This window comes from Petaurus breviceps, unplaced genomic scaffold (assembly GCF_028583685.1).
Source record: "Petaurus breviceps papuanus isolate PSGF00001 unplaced genomic scaffold, PetGlider_PUasm1.0 90778, whole genome shotgun sequence".
NCBI classification, from domain to species: domain Eukaryota; kingdom Metazoa; phylum Chordata; class Mammalia; order Diprotodontia; family Petauridae; genus Petaurus; species Petaurus breviceps.
In genome coordinates, this window is record NW_027187343.1 from 2,147,961 (window position 1) to 2,173,607 (window position 25,647).

Below are 25,647 nucleotides of genomic sequence, written 5' to 3' on the forward strand. Positions count from 1 at the left end.
CACTCATTACACCAAATTGAATCGTATCTGATTTCATGCTTGTGGGTGGGACTATAGCCCTTCTAAATCTTTCTATTCTGTATATCTCTTATCTATGTCTTTCCACAAATCTTTCACAGAAGATCTGCCTGTTGCATTAGAGGACTTCCTCTAATTCTTGTAGTGTTTCAGGGACACTGGTACAACATTTGAGCTCTCTATCAGTTTTCCTCAGTTACCAATCTCACTATATTTGATATCTTTTTCTGGTTAGATAGATAAATAGACAGATAGACAGACAGAGAGACAGATATAGATGTACAGATAGATATATAGATATAGATCTATTTCCTTAACGATACCTTTTATAGTACTTTTCAAGAAACAACAATGCATAAAATAAAACTCCATCACTTTATGCTATTGGGCAATAAAAATGGCAAAAATGTGGAATTAAGGGCAACATGGGAAGATGTAATGCAAAGTGAAATACAGAGAGCAAGAACAATAATATACACAATGGGGAAGACCATCAAAAGCGCTAAAATCAAGCTGACCTCTGAATAACTCAAAAGCTAATCATGGTCCCTATACCCTGAGGCAAGGAAGAGATGAGGACAATTCAGTTCCCTGACTTAGCCAAGAGTAAATTCTGGGGACCTTCTATAGGGAAGGGTGAATTAGAAGGACCTGACAGCTTCTGGAGCTCCCCTTTTGTATGTTCACAAATAAGGCTATAAGGTTGACTGACAAGAGATAATAGCCCTGAGCTATACTGACCTGATGAGTCTCATTCTAAAAGATTTGGGGCACTTACCCAAGGTAACAAGAAAAACAGAAAAATATGAAACAGATGGCAGCTTGGGAAACAGTACAGTAATAGCAGCAGGAGAGGAACAGGGTCTCTCAACCTTGACAGGAATAGATGCTGGGCAGGCCTTCAGTGGCCTAATTATAAGGGAGCTACTGTACTATGCCAAAGAGATGCTGGAAATAAAGCCAAGAGGCAGTCAACCACGGAAGCTGCCATCCACAACATGAATGGACTAACATGGAGCTTACTGGTAGTAAGAGTTCTGTGGACTGAGTAGATCCCAAAGGAAGGTGGGACCCATAAGAGGAGGGGGTTGCTGAGCTTCCTCAGTGAACTCAAATAATGGTTTACCTCAGACTCTATTGCGGTCTAAATGGTTTGTTGTAGAAACCCTACTGCAACCTACTGTATATACTTATGCCCTGAGCTGACCTCAGCAGAGAAATCTACAATATCAAAGAGAGCTATTTTCTATCAACTCTCCATGTGAAGCCTGAGAAGTCACCTGGAAGGAAGGGAGCAGTCTGCCATCATTTCTGCAGACCCTAAGAAAATGGAGCATTATCAGAGGGAATGAGCAGAATCGACTGTAGTGTCTCCTAGATTCAGAGACATGAGGATCAGAAGGAAGATGCGCCATTTCAGAATCTAGATTTAAGACTAGGAGTACCTAGGCTAGAATACATGAATATATTTCAAAGAATCTGTGAACTTGGATAAAGGAAAACAATTCTATCTTTATTTCAATATAATTGCTCTCCTTTATAAGTCTACTTATTTTATTGGATGCTTTTACATCTATTCCAAGAAGGGGCCCACAGGCTTCAGTAGACTAACTGCCAAAGGAGTCCTTGACACAGAAAAGGTTAAGAACTTTTGGAAGAAGCTTCAAAGAGTCATAAACTTCATGGTCACTTTGCCTCTACTGGCCCTACTAGATGGTAACTCACATGTATTACCTATATTATCTCCCCTGAGCTCCCCAATAGTCCTATGTGGTAAGTATTTTATTATCCCCATTCCCTGATAAGGAAATTGAGGCTCAGAGAAGTTTGCTCAACATTACACAGACTGAAATGGAACTTGAACTCAGGGCTTTCTGATTCCACTATCTATCTGCCACAATTGTACTACCTCAATTATAAAGCACAGGATCTCCATAGGTAGTCCCAGTGATCTTTTCTCTGAGCTGACACAACATCTGCACTAAGACTCCTGCACCTCTGCTTGTGCTTATACATGCATTCCTTCCTCCCCCATTTCCTCAACTGAAAAATGGAGATCATAACAGCACCTACCTTATTGGGTTGTTTGGAAATCTAAAGGAGATAATATTTGTAAAGCACCAGGCAGATAGTCGGCACTTAATAAATACCTATTCCCTTCTCCCTTCCTTCCCCAATGGACTTTATATACTTTCACCAGAGAATTCTTCCCTAGTGACATTGGCCAATATGTCTAATCCCTTGAAAGTATGTGTCTAAGTCAAGGACTTTATGAAGGAACCATGAGGCTTGTTCCCTTAACCTGTCCCAACAACCTGAATCTTATCAATCCCATGGACTTTGATGATCTGCAGATGCCCTATGGTGCCAGTCCAGCCAGGTTTCTCTGTGGATAATTGCTCTCTTCCTTATTTAAATCCTGCTTCCCCAGGTCTGATTGTGCTGGCCTAGCCTAGGCTTAATCACCTGTATATGTTGGCCCTGCCTGCAGTAGGTTATCATAGGATCATATATTTAGAGTTGGAAGGATATTGATTTTAGGCTAGATTAACAGATGAACTGTTTTCTCTGCATTAGTCAAATCATATTTGGACTATTGTTTCAAGTTCCGGGAGCCACATTTTTTTTTCTTTTTGGAGGGGGGAAGGCAGGGCAACTGGAGTTAAAATGACTTGCCCAAGGTCACACAGTTAGTGTTAAGTGTCTAACACTGGATTTGAATTCAGGTCCTCCTGACTCCAGGGCTGGTGCTCTATTCATTGCACCACCTAGCCACCCCAGGGGACCACATTTAAAGCAATATATTGATAAACTAAAGCATATCCGAAAGAAAGCATGATGAAATGATTCAAAACCATCCCATGTGAGATCTGGTCAAAGGGATAGGGGATGACTGGCCCAAGGAAGATAGAACTGGGAAAAGGTTATGATAGCTGTCCTTAAGTTGCCATGTAGAAGAGGGAATCAACATTCTGCATGACTCTAGTTGCCAAAGTTAATGTCAAAGGGTATAAGTTGCAGAGAGGAAGATTTGGACTATAAAGAAAGGAAAAATTCCTCATAATTAGGACCTTGGAATTTAGAGCTGGGAATAACTTTAGAAGGTATCCAATTCAATCCTCTCATTCTATCGGTGAAAAAACTGAGGCCTGCAGGGATGAAGTTAATTTCCCTCAGTCACAAGAGTAATTATCAGCAGAGAAAAGATTAAAAACCCTTTCCTCTAACTCCAAACCACTGAACTTTCCACCATCCCACTCTCTCTCCAAAAGTAGAATTATTTTCTCAAGAAGTAGTAAGATCCCTGTCACTGGAGATCTTCAGACAGAGGTTGGACTTGTTACATGGATTAGTACTTTGGGTCTGATTTTGTCTCGATGACTCATGAGGGAAATTTCCATTTCTAAAATTCTATGATTTCTGTGATTGGGTTGCCCAGGTGGACCTCCATTGCTGAAGACTGGCCAGAGGAAGGGCATTCTTCTATAATAAAGAGCACTGAACAGCATCAGAGGTACAAGACTGAAATATAAAGTATTAACAACAAATCAAAGTAGCATACCTCCCGGGTATACATATATTTCAACAGGTAAATGTCTTAAGCCAAAAGAACTAAGTTCTATGGAATTTCAGGCATGTCATCCCATAAAATATATATGTAGGTGTTGTGGGGTCCTTCTCAGGACTCCCAGAATTACAGAGGAAGATTTAGTGCTTCCAATATAACAAGGAGTAAAGAACAGTAACCAATTCAATGAAATTTAATAAGTGTCTACTCTGTGCATTGCACTGTGCTAGGCACTGAAAATACAATGATAAAAATCAAAAATAGCAACTTGTTTATTCCAATATTGAACATAAACTACCAGGGACTGACCTGAGTTGGGCTATGCCTAAAACACCTGCACAAAGACATTAATATGAGCAGGAAGGAGGCAGGAGGGAGAAAAGTAGATTTTCATTAATTAAAAAAAATAAAATTTTTAAAAATAAAATTTCTGGGGCATCCTAAAAAAAAAAAGGCAGGTGATAGAATAGTGGATCCTGAGAATAGCAAATAGGACAGTTTGACTGAAGTGTATGAAGGGGAGTAGTATGAGATAAATCTGGAAAAGTAGGGTGAAGCCAGATTGCTCAGGGTTTTAAAAGCCAAACAAAGGAGTTGTTTCTTATCCCAGAGGCAAAAAGGAGTCACTAAAAAATCTTGAGCAAGAGAGTGATTCTGTTAATCCTTTGCTTTAGAAAGCTTATATTGTGTTTTGCATGATTTCACATGTATAATTGATATCATATTGCTTGCCTCTCAATGAGGAGTAAGAAGGCAAAGAAATTAGAACTTGAAAATTTCTTAAATGAATGTTGAAAATAAAGAAATAATTTTTAAAAATAATAACAATAAAAAAGAAAGCTTATATTGGTAGCTGTGTGATGGATGGATTGATGAGGGAAAGGACTTGAAGCTAGTAGACTAAGAAGTCTAGTTAAAGTAGTACAAGTAGAGAGAACTTGAATTAGAGTGATGGCTATGTAAGTGAAGAGAAGGGCATAATTAGATGGGATGATGTGAAGGTTGAATAGACAAGACTTGACAACTTATGGGTATGGGATTTGAGAGATAAAGGAGTCAAGGATGACTCCAGTTTTTCAAATCTCAGATGGTGGTCCCCTCAACAGAAATAAGTGATTTTGGAGGATGGGTGTATATGAAGGGAAAATTTGTTTTAGAAATGTTGAGGTTGAGATGCCTACATGACATTCAGGTAGAGATGTCTGGCAAACAGTTGAGGCAATCAATGTAAGTTGTGGTTTTTTCCCAGAAGTTTGGTTATGAAAGGGGAGAGAGAGAATGATATAGGATGAGAGCTTAAAGGGAGGGTAAGAGCTAATGAAGGTTTTTGGTTTTGTTTTGCTTTTTTTAAGAATGAGAAAGGTCTAGGTAAGTCTATAGGTAGTAATTAAGGAACCAGTGGATAAGAAGAGACTGAAAATTATAGATATGGGATGATTGAAGTAGCAAGTTCTCTTGGAAGATAAAAGATAAGATCAAAGGTATGAGTAAAGAGGAGTAGGTTTTGCTGCATAAAAGGGAGAGTAAAGCGAAGGAGGAAAAACTGATGGAACAAAAAAGGTTGACGAAGAGGTGTTTGGAAGTTTAAGAGAGGGGAGAAAAGGAAGCTCATGAGGAATGAATGGTCTCTATTTTCTCTTCTTAAAAGCTTATTTTTTTCAATTAATGAACATTTAAAAAAAATTAATCTGTCCTTTTCACTTCCCCTTATACCCACCATCAAAGAAATATAAAACAAAAATGAAATCTTTAATACATAATAGCACAGTGCAGCAAAACAAGTTTCCATGTTAGCCATGTCTGAACTTTGATATTTCTTTCTGAATTTTAAGTGTATCAAGAGATGAGCTACATGTTTTATCTTCGTTCTTATGGACTCAGGTTTACCATTGCATTGATTAGAATTCTAAAGTATTTCAAAGTTGTTTTCTCTACAATGTTATTATATATAAGTATATAAAACATATTATGTATATAATATATATTATATATAAGTTGTATCTCTGGTTCTGCTCACTTCACTCTGCATCATTTCATACAGTTCTTTCTAGATTTCTCTGAAACTGTCTATTTCATCATTTCTTATAGCCCAATAATATTCCATTACATGTATGTATCACAATTCCCCAATAGGAGAATGCTGCCTCAGTTTCTAATTTTTAACTACCATGAAAAAAGATGCCATAAATAATTTCATACCTATAAATCCTTTTCTTCTTTCTTTTATTATTTGGGGTGTAATAGACTCTATTTTCTCAGCAAAGTAGATGAGATCCTCTTAACAGAGAGGAGTGATGGTGATATAAGAAGCTTGAAGAGAGAAAAGAAAGGCTAGAACAGTAACCACAGGGAGTATTACAGAGAATCAAAAGGATTGCTGTGAATCAGAGAGGATCCAGTTGAAATAGGTGGTTCTACAGATTGACTTTTGGACTTGAAGTCAGGAAGATGTAAATGCAAATCCTACCTCAGATACTTATTATCTGTATGACTGTGGGCACTTAACCACTATCTGTCTCAGTTTTCCTATCTATAGAATGGAGATAATAATGACTCCTACTTCACAGGATTATTTCAAGGATCAAATTAGATAACATCTGTAAAATGCTGTATAAATGCCAGCTGTTATTATCATAATGTAAATGTGCAAGAGAACCAGTTGGCACCGCTTTATGGCTTTCTACTATTGCATTCAGCAGCGTAGTCCAGAGAAGGTATATAGTGGGGATGACTGAGATCTGGGGTAAGGCATGAATTTGAGGGATTCAAGGATCAAAAACAAAAAGGGCGGTGTGTAGTTGAGCAGGTTAACTATAGGAATAAGATTGTAAAGGGAGCAATGGCAATAACCTTTGAAAATAGGTAGAGTGATTGAAGGTTGGTAACGATGAAAAATAGGTTTAGAAGTGACTCAAATGGACGCATGGAAGGACAAGACATTGTGGAAAATACAGAGAGACAGAGACAGAGGCAGACAGACACAGAGACAGAGGGACAGAGAGAGAAGAGAGAGTGTGTGAGAGAAAGAGAGAATATAGAGCGAGAGAGACAGACAGACAGAGAGACAGACAAAAACACAGATCAGAAGCAAAAACTGGATAAACATTTAGTAGAGTGTTACAAATGCTGTAGTCTTGGAGATAATGCCTTGCCATTAACTTGGCAGGGCCTTTCAAATGTCAGAGATGAATAAATCTGAACAATGGAAAAGAAAGAAATCCTGACTATGCTTGTGCACAAATGGTAACCAACAAGCTAGTAATCTGAGAGAGAGAGAGAGAGAGAGAGAGAGAGAGAGAGAGAGAGAGAGAGAGAGAGAGAGAGAGAGAGAGAGAGAGAGAGAGAGGTAGAAGACACTGTGTTAGGCACTGTCCAAGATCACAGCCACACAGGAGCTTTTGGCACCACTATTCTTGGGGGTACCTGGAACCCACTGAAAAGTCACTCCACTTCAAAACACAGTTTGCCTGTGCAGCGTAAGTATTTCTGGGGCCCTGTTAATATAAAATTCCTGCATGTGGCCTCAAACCTGGATTGTAAAAATCTGTTTTTGTCTTCACCTTTGAAGTATCGCTAATTAATACATTGGACCCTTTGCTGAGCTCTGTTCTCATGGAGAGAGGGAGAGAGAAAGGAAAGAAGAAAAGAAAAGAAAAAAGAAACAAAGACATATGAAATGATGCAAAGTTAAGTAAGCAGAGCCAAGAAAACAATGTACACAGACTACAAGAATGTAAATGGAAAGAGCCATGATTATAAAATAATCTGAACTGAATGTTGAGAAATCATGCAAAACAAGCTTGGCCTCAGAGAAAAGATATGAGAAGACATCTCTCTCATCTCACTCCTTTGCAGTGATGAGAGTCCATAGATATAAAAGACTGGTTATTACATCCTTTTTTAATGTGTTAATTGTTTTTGCTGATTTTTATCTTGACTCTTCTTTTTATTTTCTTTTTTTTAATTATTTGTCTAAGGAATGACTCTCCAGGAGGAAATAGAGTAAAAGATATAAAGGAAAATCTAGGTAACACAAAAACATGAGATATCAATAAAAATCCATTCTTTAAAAAAAATTAAAACCCGAATGTTTTGAAATTATAAAAAAAATGAGCTTTGACCTCAAAGAAAATGCATGGAAATATACTTTACCCCATGTATAATTGGGGGTCCACTGGTGTGTGGAAGATTTATTTTAATAACAAAGTTTTTCAATGTGTTGATTGATTTTTGCTGAAAAATCATTTTTTTTTCTAAAAAAACATTTCCTTTTTTTATGAGATGGCTCTATGGAAAGGGGTAAGAATAATCATACAGGGAGAAATGTAGGCAATGTGATAACAAAATATATCAATAAAAATCTATCTTTTGGGGCAACTAAGTGGCACAGTGAATAGAGCACTGGCTCTGGAGTCAGGAGGACCTGAGTTCAAATGTGACCTCAGAAATTTGACAAACTTACTAGCTGTGTGACTTTGGACAAGTCATTTAACCCCAATTGCCTTGCTTCCCCCCCCCCTAAAAAAAATCTATCTTTTTAAAACAATTAATGGTGACTAAGCTTGTGTGAGTAGGAAGTGCATCAATGGGGTCTCAGGAACAATAGTTGCAAATCAGTGGAATGTATTTTCTACATGAGTAACCACTAAGATCCTTAGAGAATTTTAGTCATAGTTGTATGGTGGTGGTACTTACATGGGAAATCTGAATCCGCCAGTGTGAGGGCATGTTGAAGCAACTGAGCAATTCAAAGAACAAGTATAACTTTCAAGGATTTAACATACAAATTATATCCAATGTTATTGGGAAAAGGAAGATACTGAAAATTTCAGGAATTGAGAAATGCCCTCTAAATGAAGGTAGCAGTTGGCCTCAGAATCTTGAAAGGAGCTAAGGATTCCAAGTATCTGAGGTGAGGAGGGTAAGAATTCCAGATATGGGGGACTACCAAGGCAAAGATATATAGGCTGAAGATGGAATGTTGTCAATGGGGAAGAACAAGGAGACCAGGATGGCTGAAACACAGAGTACATGAAGGGAAGTAATATAAAAATATCCTAGAAAGATAACACTATAATATCATAGACTTAAGAACCAGAGTGATGATATAGACCAAGTCCTATATCATATATATGAGAGAACTGAGGGTCAGAGGTGTTAAGACACTTAGCTAGGATCACATAAGTAATAAGTGAGGAAGCAAATATATACTGGGAAAGCATAGCCCTTTCCTCAAAGCAGCATAACCAGGTCCTGGGGATCCTGAAGAATGAGTGAAGAGAAGGGTAGAGATGGAATTCTAAATCTACATTCAGTTATACTAAGCAATTAATTGAGTTTGGGTTGGAAAAAGCACTGAGTTGAGTGGAGGCACTGGAGAATTGAGTCTAACTACTAGATTTCAAGCTGCGTGACTAGGAGAATACTGATGCCTTTGAAAGATGTGGGAGGAGAGCTGGATTTAGGGAGAATTAAATGAGTACAGATTTAGATAGGTTGAGTTGGTGAGAGATGAGCCTGACAGTAGTGTCAAACAGAGAAGGAAGGTTCAAAATGCTGACTATCAGTCTCAAAGCATATATATATATATATATATATATATATATATATATATATATATAATAGTTTCAAAGACAGAGTTTTATAGTTGCCAACAGCCATATGGTGGACAGGTTAGGTGGTGTAGCAGATAGAGTACTGGACCTGAAGTCAGGAAGACCTGTGTTCAAATCTGGTCTCACATATTTACTGGCTGTGTGAACCTGGGCAAGTCACTTAACCATGTTTGCCTCAGTTTCTTCATCTGTAAAATGAGCTGGAGAAGGAAATGGTTAACTTCTCCAGTATCTTTGACAAGAAAACCCCAAAAGAGGTCATGGAGAGTTGGGCATGACTGAAAAACTAAGAACAACAAAGCCATATGGTGGAACAAATAGAGTATTGAACTAGAAGACAAGACACCTAGACCCTGGTCCCAACTATTCCACTAAATCCTTCAATACCCATGAGATTGTCCTTATATTGACCCTATTCTAATTGCCCCTGTAGCTGCTTTGTGTAAGATTTATTTCTCTACCAGATTTTAAGTTCTTTGAGGGCAAAGACCCTATTTTATTTATCTCTATATCCTCCCCCTCAGTGCCTGGCAAATAAGTGATTTAGAAGTATCCCTGGATGATAGAAGGGAGGGTGATTTGAGTGTGAGATAAAAATTAGAGTCTCTCTGGCAAGGGTGAAGAAACTAAGGTTAATCAGTCCATAGCAGAGATGGTGAAGGACAGTATTAATAAGAGGATCCAGTTATCCTCAGTGACCTTCTAGACTCTTTCCTGACCTTTCTAACTCCCTACTGGACATCTCCAAAGTAATGTCCCATAGACATCTTCAATTCAGCATGTCTCAAACAGAAAATATTATCTTTCCTCTCCCCTCAATCTTTCCCTCTTCTAAACTTCCCTATTACAATCAAGGGCACCACCATCCCCCCAGTCACCTAGGCTCCCAATCAAAATAATCATCTTTGACTCCTATCCCTTCTTTTTCATACTCACATCCAATCAATTGCCAAGTTCTATCAACCCTAGCTTAGCAATATCTCTCATTTATGTCAGTTTCTCTCCTCTGACACTGCCACCATGCTGGTGCAGACCCTCATCCCCTCCTTTCTCTTCCTTTGCCCATGTCTCTCCATTCCAGTCTCTGTTCTTCCTCTCCCTCAGTCTCTTCCTTCCCATTCACTCATTTTTCTTCTCCACCCAAAAACTATCTCATATTTATTTTGTGTATACTTATATCAAGAATACAAAACAACATACATTTTGTCTCTCCTGATAGAATGTAAGCTTCTTGAGGGCAGGGACTATTTCCATTTTGCCCTAATACATTGCCTGGTGCATAGTAGACAAGTTTAATGAACGTTTGTAAATGGATTGATTATATATTCAGCTCCACTTGACACCCAAACAGAAAGAGTCAAGAAAGCTGGGTTTGCCTTGAGTATTACAGCCTAAAGTCATGTCCCACAACCATTGTTAGAATCCACCCAGGATGTTGGAGTTGAGGAATACCAATACTTATCTTTATTTTTCTTCTCTCTGTCTTTCTACACAGACACTACTCCTCTCTCTGAACTATACCAATCATTCTATCAGTTTGTCTCACTGTCTACCTAACAAGCCTGAGGATAGCTTCAATGATATATCTTCCACCCATTCCTTCTCTTTCCATTCTCACTACACTTTCTGTTCTAGAAAAATCCATTGTCTTGCAAACTTCTGCTCTTGAAATTTTCCCCAGGCTTTCCACCCACTCCAGAGCCTCCACACAGCTTTCTAGGACACATAGTCTAAAGACCACAAAACTGCCTAAACCAAAAACATTGTAGAAGCATATGGAGGTCCTGCAGAGAAGCTCCTTTCAAATCAAGAAACAATAGAACTTAAAATGCCTGTGGAATGAGCCAACATGTAGAATGCTGACAGCTGGTATCTCTCTTATACATTACCACCATCCATCTCTATTATATATAACCAAAGAAGTTTATGCAGTGGCAAGATTATTGCTATTTTAAAATTTCAATTCTCCCCAATGGACTCAAGCCCTGTGGGCCCTTTCCTTGATAAAGCTAGACTAGAATCCTAGTCATCAGCTATTAGCCATTTCCTTGTCAATTCAGTCCCTAGGTCCATGAGAGTTCTGTACCTGGGTCCATGAGACTTCAAGCCCAGGGGGACCTTAGTGATCATCCCAGGGGTGGGGAACCTGCTGTCCTTGTTCTGTGACGTTTGAATTCAAAGGGCCACACTCAAGGACCTGGAGGACCACATGTGGTCTCAAGGCCTCATGTTCCCCATCTCTGAAATCAACCCACTCACATAGATGAGAAAACAAAAGTACTAAATAGTAAGTATTGGATTCCAGCCTAGACCCTCTGGTTTAGATTCTAGCTCTGTCCACTGATCCATGTTGCCTTCTAAAAGCTTGAGGACCCTGCAGGATCCAAGGGAACACAGTCTGTTTCTGGTAGAGACAGGCAGGAACAGGTGCAGAATTACTACTATTTATCTCACAACCTTCAGAGGCCATCTTTGTCTTTCTGTCATGTGTCTGCTTTGGCCCACCTCATCAATACAAAACTCCCCAATATAGAAAGAAATATTGCTTGGCTGAGACTGCCCTTCCAGAAATTGTTCAGAGAGAAATAGGAATCCCCCCAAAATGACTCTGTAAATAGGAGGTGATTTCAAGGAAAAAGAAATGTCTTTGTTAGTAATAGTCACATGTTTCTGTATACTATATGGTGGGTATCTTTCTCTGCTGCTTGATTTTTTTTTTTGAGGCAATGGGGGTTAAGTAACTTACCCAGGGTCTCATAGCTGGTGTCTGAGGACAGATTTGAACTCAGGTCCTCCTGAGTCATCCACTATGCTACCTTGCTACCTGTAGCTTGATCTTGCTTTGAACTTCCTAGCATTTAATTGTATGGGGCAATAAGATGTAATCTGTTGCATCTAACCCCAAACCAAATCTTTGGGGTCTTTTGACATTTCAATTGTTTGAGGGGCAAAGGAGAAAAAAGGAGAGGAGGAATATCTGACTCCTTCCATGACTGATTTTGTAATTATATCACACACCTTCTAGAGATGGGAACCTGTTCTCACGGTCTTGGGCTGGGGTCTATGTGACCTCCTTATCTGTACATCTGGAAAACTAAGGGGCCCACCCAATATCTGCATAGATGGGCATTTTCTGTTCTGCTGAAGGTCCATGGGAGTTTGAAGAGGAATGCAAAAGTAGCAAAGCAACTGCTAGTTGGTCAGCCTGTCAAAAGTCTTTCCCTACACCAGTCTATCCACCACTCAGAGTGATTTTACTCAAAGCAGCAAGCAGTATGACCATGTCACCTGTGGCCCCCAACTCCAGGGATTCCCATGGAAAGTTCAAAGCTCTTCCTAACCTGCTGGATCACACACACACACACACACACACACACACACACACACACACACACACACACTCCTTTTCCAATCTTACACTTTACATTAAGACATTTGATATGGATATCAAAAGGATATGACAATCATAAATTAATAATAGTAAATAGCATTTACATGGTGCCTATCATGTGCTAGAGGTGGCATAGTGGATAGAATGCAAGGTCTGGAGTGAGGAAGACTCATCTTCCTGAGTTCAAATCTGTCCTCAGACACTTACTATGGTAGCTGTGTGACCCTAGGCAAATCACTTAACCTTGTTTGCCTCATTTTTCTCATCTGTAAAATGAGCTGGAGGAGGAAATGACAAATCATTCCAGCATCTCTGCTAAAAAGCATCAAATAGAGTCATGAAGAGTCAGACGCTATTGAAATGACCCAACAACAACCATCTCTAAATCTCTGAGCACTGCTCTCCAGTGAAGCTGAAATTCTAGTATTTACCACGAGGGGTCATCATCATCCCAAACAAATCACTCTCGGCCACGTCTATCAGAAGGTTTCTATTGCCTAATTTCACGTGCAGGGTTTTGTAAACTGCGGGCCATATATTTGGATGGTAAAAATATAGCATCTTTATTTTTACTGACCTCTAGTTAAAATTTAGCATTCCCTTGATGCAGGTAGGTGACAAAACAGCATTCTGGGTAGGGATCCCTAACTTCACCAGAGTGTCAAAGGTATTTGTAACAAAGAAAGGATAAGTACTTTCTATCTAGTTGAACCCGTTCATTTTACATCTGAGGAAACTGAGGGACAGGGAAGGGAAATGACTTGCCCCAAATCACACCAGAAGTGATTGTCAAATCTGGGACTTAAACTCTTAGTTCCTGATACTAAGCCCAGGGTCCTATTCACTATATACTGTGGCCATCAGCCTTGGCTGCCATGGGAGTGGTGGTGGAAGGGAATGGGAGAGGAGGAAAGAGAAGGGAGCAATTAATTACAAGGATCAAAACTAAAAGAGCTGACAAAGCACTGTATCTACATTATCACAACTGATCCTCACATCTACTTTGCAAACTAGGTAATAGTCAAGCATTTATTAAGCACCTACTACATGCCAGGCATTGTGCTAAGCACTGGTGATACAAAGAAAGGGAAAAGATGGTCCCTGCCCACAAGGAACTCTCAGTCTAATATGGCAAAGGACAGGCTCTAAATAACTGGGGACTGAGGAGCTAAGGATAGGCCAAAGAAGACATGCTTGAGATTCAGCCAGGCTTCTTCTAGAAGGTAGGATTCTAGATGGGACTTGAGGGAAGCCAGGAAGAACAGGAAGTTCAGGATAGGAGGCTGAGCACTCCATGTCTGGGGAACAGTCCTGGAAATGCAGTGCCTGGCTTGAGGAATAGCCAAAAGGCCAGTATCACTGGGAGAGGGGTAGGGGGTGGAATAGCTTGTAAAGTGTAAAACTGGAAAAGGCGTGTATGCGTTTGCATGTGCGTGCATGTGTGTGTGTGTGTGTGTGCATGTGATCCAGCAGGTTAGGAAGGGCTTTGAACTTTCATTGGGAATCCCTGGAATTGGGGGTCACAGGTGACATGGTCATACTGCTTGCTGCTTTGAGAAAACTATTCTGAGTGGTGGATGGACTGGGGCAGGGAAAGACTTTTGACAGACTGACCAAGCAGCAGGCTATGAACTGTTTGTTTTTATGGTCCTGCTTCTACTCCTTTTACTCCTCATCATTTTATAAAAGTTCTCAAAATTGTTCATTTTTATAGTATTGATGCTATCCTTTGTGCCTCAACTGCTTAATATAGATCCTTGAATATAGTAAGCACTTAATAAATGCTTATAAGATAATTGATTGATAGTAGAAGGGATTCTAATTGAAGTAAAATCAATCTGTATGGTTTCTACCAACCATCCCAATTTTGAGATTCTATATAAGGCTTTGGATGACTAAATGAAAGAGTTTTTATCAAGTACCTACCAGGAATCATGTGGCATTGGAGATACACACCGGAGATAGTTCCTGCTCTCAAGAAATCTTACATTCATTCTAAAGGGGTAGATAACAGGAGGTTATCGAGAGGCCATGGAAGACAGTTTTTGTCTGGGGAATTATAGGGATGGTGAGGGGAATCCTAGGACATTAGATTGCCATGCTCTTTCCAATAGCAAGGGAATCATTAGCTTTTTACTATCTCCTGAGCAGTAGATGAAAAGGAATGGAAAGGAAGGAAACAAGCATTTAAGTTCTTACTATATGCCAGCTGCTTTACAACAAGAGTGAAAGATAGGTGCTCATCATTATCCCTATTTTACAGTTTGGAAAACTGAGGCTGACATAGGTTAAATGACTTGTCCAGGATCAGACAGCCAGTAAGCGTCTAAGGCAGGATTTGAACTCTGGTCTTCTTCACTGAAAACCAAGCAGTTCTATCTGATGCCTATAGTAACTGGTAAGAGAAGGATGAGGGTGGGGTGGGGAGGAGAGGAGAGGAGCATTACTAGTGTGATTACTGGGTGGATGGCAAGATGCCAGTTTAGGTCCAAGTTTCCTGGTGGCTTGAATATGAAGCATCGGATTACAGGGTGAGGGGGGTTGGGGGTGCTACAGGAAGGTGAGGAACAGAGTCTCTGGAGAGAAGAGGGAGGGGGGCAGTTAGAGCAGCAGGGGGGAAGAGGAAGAGCCCATTGTCAGATATCAGAGTGCCACCCCACACCCACCCCACCCTTTATGATTCGGGGCAGAAGTCTGTAGGGGATAGGGCTGCGTCATGCTCAGGTGATGCCCAGAGTCCCGGCGCAGCGGCGCTCACTGGACGGGACCGGTTCCGCTCAGCCTTAAAGAACAGCCTGGACTTTTGCGTTTTGTCCTTACTTCCCCAGTGCTCCCCAGCAAGAGCTATGTACTATTTCAGGGGTGTGAGATGGACCCTGGAACAGTCCCTCACGGCCGGTGTTCTGCTGGGTGTTCTTCAGTTCACCGGTGAGTGATCGATTGCACGTGCCTAGTCCTGTCCATACTCTGGTCCTCTTAATTGGAGCTCGAAAAGGTTGGGGTCGGGGGTAAAGAAGGGTGGGGAGAGAAATTCGGAAATAGCGAGGACTGCTCAGGAAAAAGAAACGGAGAGGGAACGCAGCGAGTACAGGTGGGGGAAACTGCTAGGCAGCCTCATGCTCTCCCCCCCCCCCCACCCCCGCCGTACCCTCCTTCCCCGCCCCTGGCGCCCTCCAGGTGAGATTCCAGCGCGCCCGAGGTCTGAGGACCCAACTGCAGCGAACGGCTAGAGGAGGCGGCTGCCCAGCCGCGCCCTCTGCATCCCCGAAGTCGCTTGACCGACGCTATTTCTTCCGAGGGGCTTTCTTAGTTTAGATTTCGCAAATACAAACCCCTGAGCCGCTTTTTGGCCCCGCTGGTAGGGGCAGCCCCAGGGACAGCGGAAGTGTTTTCAATGGGCCTGCCTTCCTTCCTCCCTTTCATCTAATTCTTCAGTCACAAAAAAAGTGATGCAATTTTAAAGCAGGCTTTTGCCTTGGCTCTTCAGGCTTGGAAGCCGATCTCATAGAATTGATAACACGAACTGAGGCAGTGAGAGTTGGTAAGAATGAAGGTGAGGGGCCAGCAGGAGATGGGGGATATAGAGAAGGGATTGCAATCACGCTCCATCTAGTAGTTGTTAGAGCGCTGCGACGGCTGGTCCCAGCTGATCAGGAGGCGGGAGTAGCATCAAGGTCTAGAGGTCGGTGCCCTCCAGTCTACACTCGAAGCCAAGATGACTAAGAGGAAGGCCAACTCTGTAGAAGGGGAAGTAAGGAATCTCCAACAAGAGCTCAGCAAGATTGTTAGCTAAACCGGTCTTTACAAAGGTGGAATCTAAACCTTTAAAGACAATAGGGGAAGATAAATCCGAGGGTAAAACTCTGTCGGCAGAAAATAAAGAAACTAAAACAACAACAAAAGGAAATAAACTAAAAATGAAGAGTCTCCACCTCTGATTCAGCAGGAGAGAAAGAAACTAAATCCGAATAACATCTTATACCACGACTTTTTTTTCCCCTAATTGTCCCTATTAACTTCCTTCTTGTACAATTCAGAATTTTTTTTATCAGTTATTTTGTAAATGCCAGGTTGTTGGGGTTTTTTTTACTAGCTCTAGAAACATTTTTAAGGAGGGAATCCTACTTCATCACATTAATTTTTAAATTCTGAATAGTATTTTATTTTTTCCAATTTTATGTAGATGATTTTTTATTTTTTCTATTTAAAATTTTTTTCTTTCTCTCTTTTTTATTTTTTAGTTTACATCATTCATTTCCATAAGATTTTGAGTTACAAATTTTCTCCCCATTTTTCCCTACCCACCACCCCAAAACAGCGTTCCCACTGAATATCCCCTCCCCCAATCTGCTCTCTCCCATATCTTCCCACATTCCCCCTTCAACTTTCCAGTAGGACACAGTGGATCTCTATGCCCCAGTGCCTGTATATCTCATTTCCCAGTTACATGTAAAATATTAATAATAACATATATTTTTTTTTAAACATTTGATTTTAAAACTTTGGATTCCAGATTCATTCCCTTCCTCCCTTGTCACTTAAGCAATTCAATATAGGTTGTACATGAGTAGCTACACAAAACATTTCCATAGTGGATATATTGTGGAAGACTGACTATATTTTCCTCTATCCTATCCCAACCCCCACTTGTTCTTTTCTCTACATTGATCCTTTCCCCTTTCAAAAATGGGTGCTATCAACTTCCCTCTCCCCCTGCTCTCCCTTCCGTTATCCCTCCTCTCTTCCCCTTCCCCTCTACACTCCTGTAGGGTGAGATACCCTAGTTAGTGTATATGTCATTTCCTCCCTAAGCCAAATTCAGTGAGAATAAGGTTGACTCATTCCCTTTTGCCTTCCTGTTCTTCCCCTCCATTGTAACAGTTTTCCCCTGCCTCTTCTACATGGGATAATTTACCCCATTCTGTCTCTCCCCATCTCCTCTCATTATATTCCTCTCTCACCTCTGAATTTCACCTTTTAAGTATCACCCCTTCCTATTCAATTGGTCCTGTGCCCTCTGTCTGTGTATACTTGTACACATATATCCACACACTCACATATGTATTCATATGCCCACATACCTTCCTATATAGACATATATATGTATACATATACACATATGCATACATATGTATACATACATACATATATACATTTCTATTCCCTTCAACTATTCTCATACTGAGAAAAGTTTCATAAGTTACAATTATCATTTTTCCATGTAGGAATATAAGTAGTTCAACTTTGATAAGTTCCTTATGATTTCTTTTCCCTGTTTACCTTCTCATGCATCTCTTGCTTCTTGTATCTGAATGTGAAATTTTCTATTCAACTCTGGTTTTTTCATCAAGAATGCTTGAAAGTCCTCTATTCTGTTGAATGACCATATTTTCCCCTGGAACATGATACTCAATTTTGCTGGGTAGGTGATTCTTGGTTTTAATCCCAGCTCCTTTGACCTCTGGAATATCATATTCCAAGCTCTTTGATCCCTCAGTGTAGAAGCTGCCAAGTCCTGAGTTATCCTGATTGTGTTTCCACAATATTGAAATTGTTTCTTCCTGGCTGCTTGTAATATTTTCTCCTTGATCTGGGAACTCCAGAACCTGGCTATTGTATTCCTAGGAGTTTTCTTTTTGGGATCTTTTTCAGGAGGTGATCGATGGACTCTTTCAACCTCTGTTTTGCCCTCTGGTTCTAAAACATCAGGGCAATTTTCCTTGAGAATTTCTTGAAGGATAATTTCTAGGTTCTTTTTTTGATCGTGGCTTTCAGGTAGTCCAATAATTTTTAAATGATCTCTCCTGGATCTCTTTTCCAGGTCAGTGGTTTTCCCAATGATATATTTCACATTGCCTTCTATTTTTTTTTCATTTGTTTAGATCTGTTTAATAGTATCTTGATTTCTCATAAACACTAGCTTCCATTTGCTCCAATCTAATTCTGAAGCAATGATTCTCTTCTGTGAGCTTTTGAGATTCTTCTTCCATCTGGCAAGTTCAGCTTTTTAAGGCATTCTTCTCCTCATTGGCTTTTTGGGCCTTTTTTGCCATTTGCATTAGTCTATTTTTTAAGGTGTTATTTTCTTCAGTCAGGTTGTTGACTCTCATTTCATAATTTTCTTGCATTGTTCTCATTTCTTTTCCCAATTTTTCCTCCATTTCTCTTATTTGGTTTTCAAAATCCTTTTTTAGCTTCTCTATTGCCTTTAACCAGCTCACATTTTTCTTGGAAGATTTTGGTGCAGGAATTCTGACTTCGTTGTCTTCCTCCTGTTCCATGCTTTGATCCATTTGGTCCCCAAAATAGGGGTCTAATGTAGGATTGCTCTGTTTGCTTTGTTTCTTTTGCCTGCTCATGTCGCCACTCAATTACTTGACTTTTGGGCTTTTTGCCACAGTAGAACTCTGCTACCAGAAATGGGAGCTATATCCCAAATGCTGGGGTTTTTGTAGCTGCCAGAGCTATTAGTTGGGTGCCCTCTGTGAAGCCTCCACATGCTCTGGTAGACTGTTCATGCATCCCAGGACCTCCACCCTAGACAGCAATCCAGATCCAAGCAGGTTAAAGCAAGAGCAATTACCCCTCAGACTGGTTGCTTGGTGTCCCTACAATCTGCAAACCAGGAGCTCTGAAGCTGCCACGTGGCGGCAGCTGCACAGTCATGAAGCCTCAGCCACTTCTTGCCCTGGGAGCAAAGGCTGGACCGCACTCCCAAACTCCCTGTTCCATCAAAGTCTACACTGACCTCTCACTTTGTCTTTGGCATATATGGGTTGATAATTCTGGAAACCGCCACGGCTGATGATGATCTGAAGTCCCTCCAGCCAGCTGCTGGTCAGGCTGCCCTGAGGCTAAGACCTCTGGGGAGTGGGGGTGGGGTCTGCTCCCAGAGCACTGTGCTGGCTGCTTGCTGTGGGCCTGCTGGGCTGTCCTCAGAGAGAGGTTAGCTTCTCTGCATCATTTTGTGGGTTCTGTAGCTTCAAAGTTTGTCTAGAGTAATTTTTTACATGAGTTGGGGTAGGTGGAAGCTGGAGCCCCATGGATGTCCTGTTTCTGCTCTGCCATCTTGACTTCACCCCCCTGTAAACACAATTTTACCATTCATTTTTAAATAAAATTTTGAGTTCCAAATTTTCTCCTTCCCTCCCCTGTTCTTTCCCTGAAACAGTAAGCAATTTGATATAGGTTATGTGTATGCAATCATGTGAAACATATTTTCATATTAGTCATGTCATGAAAGAAGAAACAGAACAAAAGGAAAAACCATGAAAAATATAGAAAGTGAAAAATAATATGCTTCAATCTGCATTCAAGCTCAGTTCTTTCTCTGACATTGATAGCATTTTCCATTGTGAGTCTTTTGAAATTGTTTTGAATCATGTCATTGCTGAGGATAGCTAAGTCAATCACAGTTCTTCATCATACAATATTACTGTTACTGTGTACAATGTTCTCCTGGTTCTGCTTATTTTACTTTACATCAGTTCATGTAAGTCATTACAGGTTTTTGTGAGAGCATTCTGCTTGTCATTTCTTATAACACAATAGTATTCTATGATAATCATATACCACAACTTGTCCAGCCATTCCCCAATCGATGGGTATTCCCTCAATTTCTAATTCTTTACCACAATTAAAAGAACTACTATAAATATTTTTGTACATATAGATCCTTTTCTTTTTTCATCTCTTTGGGATACAGACCTAGTAGTGGTATTGCTGGCTCAAAGGGTATGCATGTTTTTATAGCTCTTCAGACATTGTTCCACATTGCTCTACATAATGGATGAATCAGTTCACAACTCCACCAACAATGCATTAGTTTCTCAATTTTCCCACATCCCCTCCAACATTTGTCATTTTCCTTTTCTGTCATATTAGTCAATCTGATAGGTATGAGGTAATACTTCAGAATTCTTAAAAATTTACATATCTTTAATCAATAGTGATTTAGAGCCTTTTTTCATGTGAAAACTGTCTGTTCATATCCTTTGACCATTTATCAACTGAGGAATGACTCTTATTTTTATAAATTTGACTTAATTCTCTATATATTTGAGAAATGAGGCCTTTATCAGAGAAACTTGCTATAAAATATTTTTCACAGTTATGATTACTGTGTATTTCCCTCCATCCTCCCCCTGTTTATCCTACTCTCGCGTCCATCTTCAAGTGTTTTGCTTCTGATTACTACCTCCTTTAATTTATCCTCCCTTCTATTATCTGCTTCCCTTCCTATGTTCCTGTATGATAAGATAGATTTCTATATCCAACTGAGTATGTATGTTATTCCCTCTTTGAGCCATTTCTGATGAGAATAAAGTTTCTATGCTCTGCTTCCACCACCCCACCCCGTCTCTTTGTTTTAGGTTTTTTGGGGGAAACTGACTCCTATCTGTGCTATCTTGGGGTTACTTCATTAACATATCCAAATCACTGCAATTAGTACTTTTTTGATGTTTTGTTGGTCTGGAACTGTGAAGGTCTGGAATTTGTATGAAATTTACATATCGTAGGAGTAGAACCCTGATGGCAGCTCCTCTTTAGTTTCTGCTAATTCAGCACATATTAACAGGATGTGAATTTTAGTTAATATATGACACAGTTTGTATCATACTGAGGCAGCTAGATGATTCAGTGGATAGATCACTGGTCCTGGAGTCAGGTAGACCTGAGTTCAAATCCAGCCTCAGATACTTACTAGTCATGTGACCCTGAGTAAGTCACTTAAACCTCTGTTTATCTTAATCCATGGGACAAGGAAATGGCAAACCACTCTAGTATCTCTAACAAGAAAACTCTGTGGACGGTTTTGACGTGCTATGGTCCATGGGGTCACAAAGAGTCAGATACAACCAAACAACAAATTTTTAAATTATGATCCTTTGATCTTTGGGATGGTTTGTATATGACTTCCAGATTTACCTTTGCAATCTCATTTCCTGCTATCGTCTTTTTCTTTTGACTACTTATAAACTTATGTAGCATCAACCACGCTGGCACACCGAGGATGACTGCTAGCACAGGTTCTTAGATCTCCTTTACTAGGAAAGATAGCTGTTCAAGGGGTCAGCAATCTTTTTTAATTACATTTATTAGTTCAGGGAAAAGTCAGCACCCTGAACTTCAGAGAAAATCCAAACAAAGAAAAGTAGAGAAAATACAAGCAGAAAAATAATACCAATAGACAGGGCTTCTAACTGAGAATTTAGCACAGATCAACAGACAGATCTAACTGTCTGAACAAAGCAATACAAATATAGTTACTAGAGAAAAAAGCACCAACATCTGAGTTTTTCAAAGGGGGAGGGGGGAGTGCTCCTTAATGCCTACCCAGAGTCTTGTCTTGTAAAATCACAAGAACACTCTTCCAATGAGTGAGCCCCAAAGCAAAATGCTAACCTCAGAGTATATATACCCTTTTTAGAGCCAGAAGGCATCACAACGCCCATGACTCAATGCCTAATTAGAAATTAGCAAAAGGTTTGAAAGCCTTCCTACAAGCAAGTCTCCCCTAAGCAAGCTTCCCTTGATGGGCTCCAAGTGAGGCCTATTAATGGGTGGGGAAGATCTTAAATCTCATTAACATTACAACCTACTATACTGACTGGAAGACAGGGGCAAGGGCTAGAGGGATAGTCAGAGGAACCAGAGCAAGGTATAATTTTAAGGCAGCCTTCTCTTGGGCATACTGAGTTTGAGACAGAGAAGGGCCATCCAATTCTTGTCTAAATCTATATTTGCTTTTTTTCTGTCTCTGGCAAGTAAAATGCCATTTGTTCCTCTTCCATAGTCAGTCATGATTGACAATGTCATAAGCACTTCATTCCTGGAGGTAAGGGGTTCAGTCTGAACAGGATATGAGAAGGTTCTGTCTTCTTCCAGATGACATTTAGGAAGTGAGATGTGAAAGACTGAAAAAAAAAAAAGGACTCAACTGAGTCACAGGACCTGAGTTCAAATTCTGTCTCCAATGTTTATGAGCTATATGGCCTGTAAGGCAAGTCATTTATTCTCTTTGGGCCTCCAATAAATGGGCCTCATCTGTAAAATGAGGAGATTATATTAATTGGCCTCTAATATCTCTTCTAGATGTAAATGAATGACCCCATGATTTGACCTTTTAAATTAATGTTCTTTCCATTATGATGCTATTATGCCAGTTTAATCTGTGATATATCAATTTAACCCTACATTGGAAATATAGGGGAACAAGCATTTATTGAGCACCTAATATGTGCCAGGCATTACACTAAATGTTTATAGTACTATCATTTGATCCTCCCAACAACCCTGTGAGGTAGGTGCTATTAAGATCCCTTTTTACAATTGAGGAAACAGAGGCAAATAGAGGTTAAGTGATTTACCCTGGGTTGCATACCTAGGAAGTATCCAAAGCTGTATTTGAACCCAAGTTTTCCTGACTCTCTATGTACTTAGCTGGCTGTGTTGCCTGTGTGACCCTGAAAAAATCACTTAGTCTCCCAGTGTCCCCCCAACATACACATACTCCCAGTGAGCACTTTTCTGCCCTGCCCTAGGTGGCTGAATAGGTCACAAGGTCACAAATCTGGGGCTAAAGAGGACCTTGGAAGTAATCAAGTTCACTTGCTTCATTTTATAAATAAGAAGGGGAAAGTAACTTGTTCACAGTCACAGAGTAAGATAATTTCAGAGATGAAACTAGAATGTGGTCCCAGCTCAGGATCCCACTTTGGCATGCTGCCATTCAATTGAGAATCGCCACCTCATTCCCTAGAACCAAACTGAAGTTCTAATATCAATTCCAATTCACTTTCTAATATACCATAATAGCTATCACATGAGCTGAGACTTTATATCAGCAATGCGATATTCACAATGCCTACGGCAATTACAAATATGCTGATGTGGTTATCAATCACAAAATATATCAGGCTTTCTATATGGGTGATAAAGCTGGAACATTTATTAAAATACCAAAAGACTGAGTCCCAAAACCAGAAAGTCAAAGCCATCAGAGTAGTTATGAAATTGGCACAGGTAGATAAAGTAGAAAGCACCCACATTCTCAAGCCTTTAAAACAGAACAGGCTATCTCAGGCAAAGGTCTTCCTCTCCCCACTCACAGCAACTACTCAGCATCCAGGAAGCGTGCTCCTAGCAGCTCTAGCCCCTGGCAGTCCTCAGCAGGAGTCCTTAGCAGAAATTCTGGCTGGCTCAAAAAGGGGTTCGCGCTGCCACTGCTGCTGCCGTCGCTGCCACTCACTGCAGGAACTTTAGCTTGGCTTTTGCTTCCTCTTGCCCCACCCCTTCCTGCTACATCAGCAAGTCCAATGGGGCATGGAAGATCTTTAAATCCCATAACCTTACAGACTTGAAAGTGAAGATTCAGATAGATGCAGGGAAGCAAAGTGTGCTCACCAGCCATAGAGTTTTGGCCTCAGTGAAGACATGGAGATGGGAAATGCAGACTTTGGAGAAAGTTAATAGTCAAGCTTGTCTGAAATGAAGAAAGCATAAAGGGAAAGAACCTGAGAAGGCTGGAAAAACTCAGGAATTTGTAATCTCGTTCTAGTTCTAGAGGCAGCAAACAACCCTGAAGGCTTTGAGTAGAGAGGATAATGGTTACTCTGTGGAAGAGAGACTGGAGGAGAGAGAGAGAGAGAGAGAGAGAGAGAGAGAGAGAGAGAGAGAGAGAGAGAGAGAATAGAAATAGGGAGATGAATTTGGAGGTTATGACAATAGTCCAAGCAAGAGGGGGTAAGTGGTGGTCATGTGATCAGAAAGAAGAGGTTATATATGTTGTTGTTGTTGATCCTTCATTCTCAAAGAGGACCAATGACATCATGAACATGATGTCATGACTTCCATGTGAACTGGATTTGAGTGATATATAGTTGTACAAAGTCTTCATCTCACTCTCTCCTCCAGGGTCAATGGAGTACAGTAGCAAGACAAGGGTCAAGACAACCAGTGATGGCCCAGAATGCAGTGGGTGACCTTGACCTTTTTAAATCAAGGTCTCTCCCAGATCTATAGAGGTAGAAGGTCTACAGAGGTGCTATAGAGGTGGTAGAGATAAAACATGGTGACCAATTCACTATGAGGACAGGAGAGGGAATGTCATGGTTGACTACAAGACTCCACACTTCAGAGGCTGAGATCATGGTCATGCTCTCAAGAAAAGGAGGGAAGTCTGGGGGAGGGTCAGGTTTGGAGGAAAGATAATGACTATTATTTTACACATGAGACTGAGATCCCTGTCAGACATGTAGGCAGACCTCTTTTAGGACCTTTCTGTATTTTTAATTCCCTTGTTTGTCTCAGGTGAGTAAGGGGCCACTTTTTCTATTCCTTGATAAATGTTATTCTGTCCTGTCACAGGCATCTGCATGGCATCAGTGAAGATGTCCTCTCTGAATAGGACTCAGGAAGACTATGTTCTGTTGCGTACAGATATAAAAACTGAGAACAAGACACTGTTGATTAGATGGTATCATCTGTCTAAAAATCTGTGCCTACTCACCATCTGGTCAGGGGAGAGCAGTCCACACTGGATCATTCCCCAGAAGGAATATGAGGGGAGGCTGTCTACTCCTGATGGGGAATCTCTGAAGATCACGAATCTGACCCCTGAAGATAGTGGACTGTATGAAGCCCATATCATATCAGTTTCAGGAGAAATAAAAACTGCCAACTTCAATTTAACTGTATTTGGTAAATGATCCACTTTGACCCCATCCTGCTGCCATATACCTGTACACTTTAAAAAACTTCCTTCCTCTCTCCCATTTTCTTTTTTTTTTTTTAAAGCAATCAGGGTTAAGTAACTTGCTCAAGGTTACACGGCTAATTTTTTCTGGGTGTGGTGCTGAGAATCTGAGCCCGGATTTGATCCCCAGGTCATCCCAACACTGGAGCTGGTACTCTTACTCACTGTGCTACCTGGCTGCCCCCACTCTCCCATTTTCAGACCTTTGCAAAACCTGTGTCCCCTCCAACTTTGCCTCTTAGAAAGGAAAGGAGGGACAGAGCTGCTCTTTCCTTACCTAAGTGGAAGGTAGAGGATA

The 25,647-nt window shown here is 40.5% G+C and overlaps 1 protein-coding gene across 1 annotated transcript; it reads left to right on the forward strand.

Moving 5' to 3' along the window:
- The first annotated feature begins 6,258 nt into the window (after window positions 1–6,258).
- On the forward strand, window positions 6,259–25,328 carry LOC138147008 (uncharacterized). Its single transcript, XM_069069166.1, has 3 exons — window positions 6,259–6,300; window positions 15,283–15,520; window positions 24,962–25,328. Exons 1-3 carry the CDS (start codon window positions 6,259–6,261, stop codon window positions 25,300–25,302), a joined length of 621 nt encoding a protein of 206 aa, XP_068925267.1. The 3' UTR covers window positions 25,303–25,328.
- The last annotated feature ends 319 nt before the right edge of the window (window positions 25,329–25,647 follow it).

Excerpts from the sequence above, each read along its gene's own strand:
- LOC138147008 (XM_069069166.1), top strand. The coding sequence starts at position 6,259 with ATGGCTTTCTACTATTGCATTCAGCAGCGTAGTCCAGAGAAG. Across the intron at positions 6,301-15,282 it reads AGCAGCGTAGTCCAGAGAAG|AAGTCTGTAGGGGATAGGGC; the intron begins GTATATAGTGGG and ends GATTCGGGGCAG. Across the intron at positions 15,521-24,961 it reads GGGTGTTCTTCAGTTCACCG|GCATCTGCATGGCATCAGTG; the intron begins GTGAGTGATCGA and ends GTCCTGTCACAG.